Source organism: Podarcis vaucheri (assembly GCF_965113315.1).
Source record: "Podarcis vaucheri genome assembly, chromosome: 2".
Lineage (NCBI taxonomy): Eukaryota > Metazoa > Chordata > Lepidosauria > Squamata > Lacertidae > Podarcis > Podarcis vaucheri.
Genome location: NC_138760.1, coordinates 105062603 through 105074651, shown reverse-complemented (window position 1 = coordinate 105074651; position 12049 = coordinate 105062603). Strand labels below are relative to the sequence as shown.

Genomic DNA, 12049 nt, shown 5'->3' with positions numbered 1-12049 from the left:
TCTTCTAACTTGTGAATAGTCAGGCCTACAAATTATGCAGCCCACACAAAAGCTGATGGATTGATGGTTTTCTATTTATGTTTTGCAAAGAGGTGCATCTTTGACCTGTTTCCCTCCTCACATCATGAAAAACATAGAAGTTTAAAAGGCTAGGCCAGGCATCCCCGTACCCGGCCCTCCAGGTGTTTTGGGACTACAATTCCCATCATCCCTGACCACTGGTCTTGTAAGCTAGGGATGTTGGGAGTTGTAGTTCCAAAACATCTGGCCGAGATTGGGGATGCCTGGGCTAGGCCAGTGCCTAGAATGGCAGTATCCCAATCTCATCTTTGGAGGTCCTTCTCTTTTGGCTAGGCAAAGAAAGGAGACCAGGCCCCTAGTATGTATCTCAGAAATCCAGGGATTTTGTACTTGCAATACAGTCGTACCTTGGATCCCAAATGCCTTGGTACTTGGATGTTTTGGCTCCCGAACGCTGCAAACCCGGAAGTGAGTGTTCCGGTTTCCGAACGTTCTTTGGAACCTGAACGTCCAATGGGGCTTCTGCAGCTTCCGATTGGCTGTAGTAGGAAGCCAATCAGAAGCTGCGCTTTGGTTTCTGAATGTTTTGGAAGTCGAATGGACTTCCGGAACAGATTCTGTTCGACTTCCAAGGTATGACTGTAACAGTGTGGTTGATTTTTCACATCCTCAGTTCCTTGTGGGCTTCGCAAGGCCTCCAGTGGCTTAAGCACCCACAGTCTGTGGTAGCTCACCAGACCAGGCCTTAGCTTCAAAACCCCGAGATTTCCAGTTTAGAGTGATGTGCACCTACTTGGGAACTGCTGAATCTATTACTAACAAACATATCAGGTCTTATGAAACCAATTGGCTTGTTTATGAGGTGCTTTTTGGCAAAGGTGTCTGTCATCCGGGCATCTGGGAATCGTCTCAACCTTTAGGATAACTTCACTTGCCTTATTTGGAGTCTGCCGTGATACCATAGTGTTGTGGCAGCTTTCCCTTAAGTTGTGTACTGTAGAACTAGCCCAACACAGTAATTGCTAAACAGGGTATAATTTTGTTCTAGACAATGGAGATGACAGCATTAAGGGGAGGAGGGAAAGAGCCACCGTGTGCTTTCCAAGCAAAACCCCAACCACATTTAAAAACAGGAGTGTGATGTAGTGATTCTCAGAATACAAGGCTGCTTTAGGATACATTCAAGATGCTCTGGAGGTGAAATGTATTTTAAACATAGGGCATGAAGTACACTGGTGGAATTCAGCTCACAAAGTAAATAGGCAATTGGGGTTTCGGAGAGAGTGTAATCTAAACAGTTTATTGCCAGTAAAATTCAGATAACTTGAGTAATAATTCCTAAGCCGGTGTCTGGAGGCAGTTTTGGGGTGGAGGAGGACAAACAAGCTGAAGCTTCATTCAAATGAGACAGAGGTGCTATGTGTCAATTGCTCCAGTATTTAGCTGGATCTGGATGGGGTTGCTCTCCCTCTGGAAGACCAAATTCATAGAAATTCAAGAGATTACAGTAGCTAGGTGTGCATTTTATCACCGTAAGCTGATATACTTGGTGCAGCCCTCTCTGGATATATTAGCTCATGTCTCCGTTACTCATATTCTGGTTACATCCAGGCTAAGCTGCTGCAATGTGTTCTGTGTGGGGCAGCCTTTCTTTCATGAAACACCTTTTCCTTTTCTTGTAAAACCAGCACTTCCCATTATTATTCCCCACCCCATCATTTTGCTTATCCATGGAGACCAATGCCACTGTAACTTCATTTTAGTACAGGTTTCTCTGTCGTTCTTAGCAGCTTTCAAATCCAAGCTGAAGCCAAGTAAGAAACTCCATATTTCTGGGCACCCCCTTTGTAAAACCCTTTCCCATTTAACCATATACCTGTGTTGTAATTCATTAAATTTATGGGTCAAGCAATTGGTCCGATTTAGAGAAAACATTTCTATTTCATTTCTATGCTTTTAATTTAGAGTAAAGGTTGGGTTTTTACTATATTGTTCTCCGTGCTCTGTTTAGATCTTATGCTTAAATTGGGTGCTAAATTGAAATGATTCTATTGCGCTTTTACTGCTTTTTTATTGTACTTTATTGTCTATTTTTCAATGCTGATAAATGTCTTAACTGATGTTTATTATCATCTCTGAAAGGATGGCTTGGGATAACCTTTTTATTTTGCAAGACAGTTTATAAATCTGTAAAATGAATAATAAAATAATCTTTTGCGAGATGTTGATCTAATGGCTGCATGGACCTATGAAGAGGCTTAATATTTCACAAATTATTTTAGCTTGCAGGTGTTAACACTGAAACCCTGGCTGTTACTATAGTCCATTTGGGCAAGAAGATCTGTAGAGTGGGCTTCTGAGCTGCAAAATTACTGCTGCCAGGGAAGATGAATTTTCAAGTGTTTCAGACACTTGACTTAAAAAAAGAAGAAGATATTTCTAGATATCATGGTCAACAATTGGGCAAGGAGTAGATTTTAATATGGACCATTTATATGAACCATTTTAGATATAGGACGGATAGGTGCTGTAACTTAACAGAATGTAAAAGTGGACCGCAAACATTTTCAGGTAGGCAGTTCCATCTCTACACCATTACAGTCATATCTTGGATCCTGAATGCCTTGATACTCAGACATTTTGGCTCCCAAATGCCACCAACCTGGCTTCCTGCAGCCAATCAGAAGCCGCCCTTTGGTTTCCGAATGTTTTGGAAGTTGAACGGACTTCTGGACTGGATTCCGTTCAACTTGCAGCGTTGAATTCAGTGGCATGTACTTTGGAATAAGCATGCATTTGATTAGGATGTGCAGCAGTTCTTGATATGCAGCCCAAATAGGTTCAGCTGCCGCTTGGAGCCTCTTTTTTGCTTTCTTCTTCCCCCTCAGTGGTTTGAGCATATTCAGTCTGGTGCTTAGAAATGGATTCGGCGTGTTTTGCTGTCCTAACCTAATTAGGTATTCTAAAGTTTAGAGGAGAGTGTAATGTTGAGAGTCTAAGCAAAACCATTCTCAGATGCTCCTGTGTCACAAGCAAATTCCTCTAAAACGGTATCACACCCATTAGTATTTTTATTCTGTTGTTAGTATTAATTTATTAATTGTTTTTTCAAATCTTAGCATATCCAATACACACACACACACACACACACACACCGTTTTTAAATACATTATTGGCTGTATATGTAGCTATCCGTTTTAAAAAGCCTTAAAATAGTTTTTACTGGGTGGGCAAGCGAAGTTTGTCCCACATTCTTTCCTTCTCTCCCCCCCCTCCATTTCCCTTTTCACAGCTCCCCCTCCCCCCAAGGTAGCTTTTCATTTCTCTTCTTACTGTTCCTAGTGGCATTTAAGCCCAGGGTAGATGAAACCCACAGGGCCTTAAACCCATTTCCTTGCAAGCTGTGCAGTAAGCGTTCTACCATTCCCTTCTCCTTCTTGGTGTAACGACTCTGCTTCTTTGGGGGATTAAGCACTAATCGTTCGGTTACACTAACGTGTCTGCCATTTGCTGAGGTGCTCCTTCACGGAAACCAGATTTCTAGTGCAGCCTTTCGAGGCAGGTGACGTCACTTCCAGCCAATGGGGAGTGTGCATTCCATTTGCCGAATGGTTGCCCCACCCCCACCCCAGGAAAAAAAAGAACAATATAGCCACAGCTGCTCAGCAAACAAACCTTACTTTATCAGTGTCACAATAACTGTTATTCACAGCGGCTTTAGAATACTGTCAAAGACATTCTTGCGCACCATCTGTAAGCTGATGTGCGCTTGGAACAGTGAAAGGAAAGGAATTGCTTTGCTGGCTGAGTTAAAACACCCTTTGAAAATGCTCAAGAGTTTGGAAACAGGCAGCACATTGAAAACAGGCTCCCAGACGGTGGATGCACATGAAGTTTATTCGCTGGTTTGAGCCCTGTTTTCAGAATGGGAAGTGATCCGATTTCTAGAAAGTTTGTGCATGCCTCGTTCCAAATATGTCCTGAATTCATTCTAGGCTCCAAATCCTGTTGCTCTCCCTAGAGTGCTTCTTTCGTTAGAACACTAGTTTGGATAGGACTGCAAGGCAGGCAGATTAGTTCTTTCCTCCTCCTGAGCAGGAATTCTCCATGAAGAGTATTGTTTTTCTCTTTGCAAAAGTATCCAAAAGAAAACAGTTTCCACACTGCGAAAGGGGGCAGGGAGGTGAATGCAATAGCTTCTCAGTATCCAGGATGGTAGGCAGACGCTTGGAGGAGATCTGGTGGGGGAATCCAGCCCAGCCCTTTGCATTCGCAGGGCTAACCTACTTCAACAATCCCTGGTAGATCACCCAGTGCTAGCTGAAATTGAAAGCCCGGCGCAACCCTTTGATATGTTCACAAATAGGGAAGAGAGGGTCTCTGAGCATGTGCAGAATTTGAGATCGGGGAGGGGCTACTCAGTGCCAGTGCTCACTGGAAGGACAGATGATGAAGCTGAGACTCCAATACTTTGGCCACCTCATGAGAAGAAAAGACTCCCTGGAAAAGACCCTGATGTTGGGAAAGATGGAGGGCACAAGGAGAAGGGGACGACAGAGGACGAGATGGTTGGATAGTGTTCTCGAAGCTACCAGCATGAGTTTGACCAAACTGCGGGAGGCAATGGAAGACAGGAGTGCCTGGCGTGCTCTGGTCCATGGGGTTACGAAGAGTCGGACACGACTAAACGACTAAACAGCAACAACTCAGTGCCAGTAGACACAGCTCACTGCCACCTCTCTATTGGGAATTCTGCCGTCGAGCATGTGGGTGGCAAAGTGTATGTAAACAAGGCTATGGTGAGAGGAGAGTTAGTATTTGGAGGGCAGGTCACCCAAAAGAACCTAGGTTGCTGTAGTTGCTATCTAAGATAGCTAACATAGTGATCTAGGCCTCCATTGTGTTCAAGTAAACTCATTTCATTTGTTGTTGGCATCCATCTGTCTTGATAGACAATGGAGGAGTTCCCCTTGGGGTGAAGTCAAACTCCCTCCCACCACCAGATGTTTCAGATGTTTTCTAAAAGTTGTGTAATTCTTTATCTCCCTGACGCATTGCACAGGGAGGGTGCCACTGCTGAGAAGGCCCTCTGCCTGGTTCCCTGTAACTTCATTTCTCACAGTGAGGGAATTGCCAGAAGACCCTTGGAAGTGTCCGGGCTGGATGATGAAGATGAACTTATATGAAGGTCTCACTTTGGTGTTTCTTTTAAAAAAATAACAACAAGCAAACACAACTTAGCATACAAGTGACCTAGGAAGCCAAGGAGGGCCTGGGTTGTATGAGTTTCCATGTGTTTCAGCCAGAAGATTTATTTCCAATTTGTTATTCATAAGGGAAGAGCGCAAGATTGGGATGGGTCCTTTGAAGTGGAAAACAAAGTCTTCTATTCAGTCTTGGGTCTAATAGAATGCACATGACACAGGCTTGGCATCACAGCCTGTTTTAAAAGTGCAGCGCTTGTCATCTTTGCTTTCCAGTACTGGGAATGCTGGTGGGAATGGGTATTGCCCTGAAAGAAAAACACGGCTAATTATTTCCTGCTGTCTTTAATAGCGCATGCCTGGAGCAATCAGACAGGGAATCATTAGAGAGAAACAAGATGACCAAAGGCTTGTGTACTCACACTGATACCTTGTCAGTGCAGTTACAATTTCAGAGTTAATTGGACCCAAAGAAAGGAAACTTCCGTAATGAGATGCACTGCCAATTCCCTTATCCTCTAAATGCTTTTGTGTTCCCTGGGTTTATTCAGGATGCCAAAGTAATAGTACTGTTGCACAACTGTGTAGGTCCTCATATAGAAGGTCATTATTGCTCTACAGTTGATCAGATTATACATTTTACTTGCATGTGTATCTTGTTGCGTGGCAAGTCCCCTCCCCCATGTGAAATGAAGACACTGGACACAGTATTTAAGGTTAATGGGCATAAAAGGCCACAACTTTATTGATTACAGAATTGGAAGGTATTGGCCTTAGGCATTGGCTCCTATCAACTACCCGGCATGGGGACCGGGAAGGGTTGTCCACAAGCCGTGAGAGTCCTGTTGAAGTATGCCAACTAGGATCCCAACGGGTGTCACCGCTCTGGGGCGTGCCGGAGGCCCTTACCTCCCTAGGTTTCGGACAAGGCAACGCCCCCCGGAGTCCTCTACCGGACTACCCATTTCTTTTTGGGGAAGGTGATGGCGTTTCCTTCCCCCCTTCATTTGCATAACAATAGACCCCTGCCAATGCCTAACCGCCACTCGAGCAGAGCTCCGATTGGCGGGCCGGGTCGCTAACACGCCCGGGGATTCCCTAGCCTCGCGGGGGCAATGCCCAGCCCCCACGTGGGATGTGGGAGGGATTTCTGCCCGCAACCCCCTCTCCTCCCAGGTCGGAAATGGCTTTGGACTCCGCATCTTTCCTATTATTGATGTGTTGCTGAGGCTGAGAGATTGGAAGCGCCCAAGAATGGCACCCGCTGACTGATTGGGGTCTTGAACCCAAATCTCTCAATGCCATGACACATATTTTTATATCACCAGTTCAATATAGTAGACATTAGCTGTTTTCACTGTTCGCATTCTGCTAGTTATATTAACCTTTGTCAGGAATGTATTTAAGACAAAGCAACATCTCTTCTTAGACGGGGTGTGCTTGTCCTATGGTTTGGTAGAGTGAAGCAGCCACAGAGTTTGGGATACTATGAATTGGCATCTGGTTGACCTCTGTATGAAATAAGGATGCTGAGCTAGACAAATCTGGCCTGGTCTGATCCAACACACTCTTACTGCGTTCTAATTGTTTTTTATTATATAGTTTTTTTATTATATTTTAATCATCAGGAAGGGTGCTGCCTGGATTTTCAATCACCGAAATGTCTTGGGCAGGCATCCCCAAACTCGGCCCTCCAGATGCTTTGGGACTACAACTCCCATCATCCCTAGCTAACAGGGATGATGGGAATTGTACTCCCAAAACATCTGGAGGGCCGAGTTTGGGGATGCCTGGTCTTGGGCCACATTTGGGCCAAGATACGTATGTGGCCAGAGCTTCTTAGGAATGCCATCCTATCACAAACCACTAGCAGTAAGAAGGGGAGAATTGCAGTAGCTGAGAGGTCTCTTATCCGGCAGCAATTACATCATTAATGGCTTTAGTTTTCAGAACTGCAGCATGCTTATTCCCACCAGCAGAGTTAGAAAATGAGACTTCCATATATTATCATGTTATTGTCGTGATAAAGATGGGAGAACATCTCACAGGGACCTCCGCTTTCTACTTGCAGAATAGGATTATATGTGAAAGCAGTCCTTTAACGTGCAATTTTTTTTGTAACTTCCAGAAGCTGAAAATAGTGCAAACTGGAAAAAAATAGATATTTTTCTCCTGCATTTCTCCCCAAGCAAAGCATCTAAGCATCTGTGTTCTACCTCCACTATTGGAGACAGTACAGTGGTACCTTGATTCTTGAACACTTTGGTACTCAAACAACTTGGAACCCAAACACTGCAAACCCGGAAGTAAGTGTTCCGGTTTGCAAACTTTTTTTGGAAGCTAAGCATGCTCCCTTTTGAGTGTTATGCTTCTAATTTGACTGCCACACTTCCATTTTGAGTGTTACGCTGAGGTCTGTCTGTTTTTGCTATTCATTTTCCAATTTTGTTTTTGCAGCTCTTTTTGTTTTGTTTTTGTGACTGTGTGGAACCCATTTCAGCTGCTGATCGATCGATTGATTGATTGATTGTGTGACCGCAGTACATGGTTTGTTGCTTTCATTTTATGGATCAGTAGTCCCGTTTTATAGTAAAAGTCATGTTAAATTGCTGTTTTCGGGGTTGTTTTTAAAAGTCTGGAACGGATTAACCCGTTTTGCATTATTTTCTATGGAAAAGCGTGCCTTGGTTTTTGAACACTTTGGTTTTGGAACGGACTTCCGGAATGGATTAAGTCTGAGAACCAAGGTACCACGGTACGCCTCTGAATGCCAGTTAGTGGGAGGCGCAAGTGGGGGAAATGCTGTTGTGCTCAGGTCCTACTTGTGTCTTACCCTTGAGCGTTGGAATAGTGGGGTGAATGACTTGATCCAGCAGGCTGTGCCTATATCCTCATCTTATGGGAAAACACAGCAACATGGTAAAAACAAGCAAAATAATAATATGCACCGTATTGAAAAAACCATCCAGATCTAACCAATAAAATATGGAGCATTGAACATAAGCAGGAACCTTTTCTTTTTTTAGAGAGAGAGATAATCTCAAAAATGGTTGGCAATTGAAATATTTTACTTTGGGTTTTCGTAGACTTAGCCGGATGGGATGCAGCTATTATTCTATAATCTTCTCCTTCCCGTTACTCGATGCATTCATTTCCTCTCTTTTGCACATTTCACTTTGGGCCTCCCTATGAAAAGGAGGGATAGGATGGAACTTATTAGGTCATCCACGTCCAGTCTTCCAGTGCAGGATTATTCCCCGTGGTATGTTCCCAAGTGCTGTCTGCTATGGTCTATTTTTAAATGATCCAGAAAACAGGGTTTTCCCTGCTTCCCTGGGGAAGACCACACCACAATTAAGTTGGCCTTGCTGCGAGTGGATTTTATTATTTCCTCTTGGCCAGCTTGAATTCTCCTTTGGCCTTCATCTCCTAGACTGCTCCGAGTTTGGCTGTAGGGTAGAGTAGTCCATTATTAATGGCTCTTGTTTTTCTCCATTTAGACTTGTTGCAAGTAGTTGCCATACACCTTAGTCATGGGTAGCCTAGTGCTTGCAGTTTAGCACAGGGAACTTGGAGCCCAACTCCAGACAGAGGCATGCTTCCATCCATGAGTGTTTGTGCTTTTTTCTCTAGCTATGGAGCAGGCTCTACTTCAGCAAGCCTTTGCTTTTCCAACTAACACATTACAGTGGTACCTCGGGTTAAGTACTTAATTCGTTCCGGAGGTCCGTACTTAACCTGAAACTGTTCTTAACCTGAAGCACCACTTTAACTAATAGGGCCTCCTGCTGCTGCTGCGCGGCAGGAGCACAATTTCTGTTCTCATCCTGAAGCAAAGTTCTTAACCTGAAGCACTATTTCTGGGTTAGCAGAGTCTGTAACCTGAAGCGTCTGTAACCTGAAGCATATGTAACCCGAGGTACCACTGTACTTGATTAAAGATTTTGCACCCTTTCCCTTTAGAACAATTTAAAAATCAACCATTGTTCTTCATGATTGCCACAAGGGCCAGACAATCATTTCTATGCGCAGCCGTCCGGGGGCGTGGGGAGCAGGGGGAAGTTGTTTCACAGTTGTTACAAGGGGCAGCCCATTGATACTCTGCACAGCCGGCAATCAGATTAGAAGTTTCTGTCTAAAATGGGGGGTGGGGTAGGGGTAGAGTATAGATCCACTTCTCAAAGAAATGTACATCTCTGGGTTCAAAACGTAGCTGCAAGCTCAAAGGGTTGCCTCGGTCATACTTCCACATCTGTAAAATGGGAGTGTTATGACCTACATCATAGTCAATAAGGCCACTCTTGTTAGTGGTACCTGTGTTGTTCACCTTGGTTTCAAGACTGGGCAATTTAGCAGTGGGTGACAAAATGCTGTTGCTGCTGCCCCTCTCAGCAGCTTGAGGACACTGTGTCTGGGTATGAAGTAACACAACGGGAAGCCATTTGGAAATGTTTTTTGTTTGGCATGTACATATGGATTGGAACTCACTCCTGATATTTTTCCAGGGTTCTTTTTGCATTGCTTTATCTTCCCAAGAGGAAGAAAGATTCAGGCTGTATCTGTAAAATTGCATTGCTCCAGGCTGAAATGAATATGTACTTAACTCTCTGCAAACATGCCTTCGCTCTTGCTGTTCCATTTATCTTTCCCAGACCATCTACTTTTTTTGAGCACATAAGGTCCTTCAGTATGTGTATGTGTATGTGACTTATCACATAATTGAAAATGCCACAAACAGCTCTTTAAAACTCCTGTTTCCACCCCCACCCCCAAGTTAACAAGGAAGAGGAAGACCCGGTAGATATACTAATTTTTAATAACTTTCTCCTCTCCTATCTCTTTAAACACAGGATCTCTGGTCATGGAAGCAAGGACACGTGGTCGATTCTTGGCAGTCTGCAGTCTGTGGAGCTTTTGCAGGTGCAAAGGATTATATGTTATCCTGGGAAATGCTAAAGAAGAAAGAAAGGGAGGAGGGAAAATGTGCAAATCTATTAAGGCGAGCAGCACAGCAGCATTCTTTTATAATTCCAGTTTGTTTAGAGCAAAGAAAATGGATCTTGCTGTGCGTGGAAGAGGGGGAAAGAAAGGGAAGCACAAAAAAGGTGAGGTTAGGGAACCCAGGAAAGGGTGTCTGTTTGAAAGACAGCCAATTTGTTTTTAACAAATTTCTGTTATTGAACAAACAGTCCCTGTCAGTCAAGCTCTGGGATTATCCAGAGGTTGAGTTGTAAAACCCTCGGCGCGAAGAGACTGCGTTTAGGTGCGGGTTTGTGCAGCTGTCTGCCCTGAGCTCCTCTTGAGGGTTTTCAATAAGGGCCCATGATTCACTGTTCATGTGACAGCTCTGACAGCACTCTAGATTAAGTAGAGTCAGGAGAACAGAATGTCTAAATGCAGCAGCCTGCAGGCGGAAACTTTCCACGGAGGAGAACCGGAGGCTGAAACATCTGGGCAGTCTCCGGACACTATCCCTGGAATGAAGAGTGGCAGGACGTGCTCTTGGACGATTTATTGCAAAACAAGCTGGAAGTTAATTGAATTCTTAAAGAGCCACCTTGCTTTGTTCTAACAGCCTGCTTTAAAATAACTTCCTTTAAGATGTCACAAGTGGCTCATCCCACACATCTGACAAGGAGCAGGGAGGGGGAACTTAATGGTCTGATAGAAATCTCAGGTTAGTGGCTGCTAAGGGTGGAGTGGCAAAAATCTTCTTTCCAGAGTGTGTACAGTGCGAGGGTCCAAAGTGGTCATGGTGAATAGGAGTTACAGTGGCACTTTTGGATTGGCCCAAAGTAAAGTAGACACCATTAAATACACACACACACACACACACACACACATATATATATATATATATATATATATATATATATATATATATTTGCTTTCGTAGATTTTCACGGGTACAGGAATGCAGGTTTTGGTGTCTTCGGGTGTCTTCCCGTGTAAGAGTCGGGGTGTCTGTGCGACGTTTCGACGAGGTCTCACTCGTCATCTTCAGGCTGGTGCTTTCGGCTTCTTGTTACTGGAACAGAGCAGAATCTGGTGTTTGAGTTCCTATAAATACTGTTGAGGGGTGTGGTGTATAGCCTCCAACGTTCTGGGCAGAGAGGAAGTTCCTAGATTAGTGTGCCTCTTCTTCTTTTGTTCCTTAATTACTTGAGGGATATCTTGAGTGATTTCATGAGTGATATTCTGAATACCACTGGGTGGGTCATTAAGTGTAGATTAGTTGCTAAAGCTTTTGTGTCTTGACCTCTTGAGCTTGTGAAGAGTTTTTCTGAACTTCCTCTCTGCCCAGAACGTTGGAGGCTATACACCACACCCCTCAACAGTATTTATAGGAACTCAAACACCAGATTCTGCTCTGTTCCAGTAACAAGAAGCCGAAAGCACCAGCCTGAAGATGACGAGTGAGACCTCGTCGAAACGTCGCACAGACACCCCGACTCTTACACGGGAAGACACCCGAAGACACCAAAACCTGCATATATATATATATATATATATATGTTGTCTTTTTCCAGGATATGCAGTGAAACCATGGAAATAGCCATTTAAATGATTTGGTAACCTACCCATACAGTTTAGGACAACATGTGGCAGCCTATTTTAGAAAATCCCTCGTCTGTCTATCCGTTCCCCATGGTATTACAGTAAAAGGTAAAGGTACCCTTGACTGTTCGGTCCAGTCGCAGACGACTCTGGAGTTGCGTGCTCGTCTTGCTCTATAGGCCGAGGGAGCCGGCGTTTGTCCGCAGACAGTTTCCGGGTCATGTGGCCAGCATGACTAAGCCGCTTCTGGCGAACCAGAGCAGCGC

The 12049-nt window shown here is 44.2% G+C and overlaps 1 protein-coding gene across 4 annotated transcripts in view; it reads left to right on the top strand.

Moving 5' to 3' along the window:
* The window catches only part of SLC25A26 (solute carrier family 25 member 26), a 140029-nt gene that overhangs the window by 90019 nt on the left and 37961 nt on the right, over positions 1-12049 (top strand). For all 4 annotated transcript variants that reach the window (XR_014216082.1, XM_082210653.1, XM_082210652.1 and 1 more), the window contains one exon: positions 10076-10145. Coding sequence is in view for 3 of the 4 variants with exons in the window: in XM_082210653.1 (XP_082066779.1) it covers positions 10076-10145 (70 nt within the window). In the remaining variant the exon portion in view is untranslated. The remainder of the gene's footprint in view (positions 1-10075; positions 10146-12049) is intronic.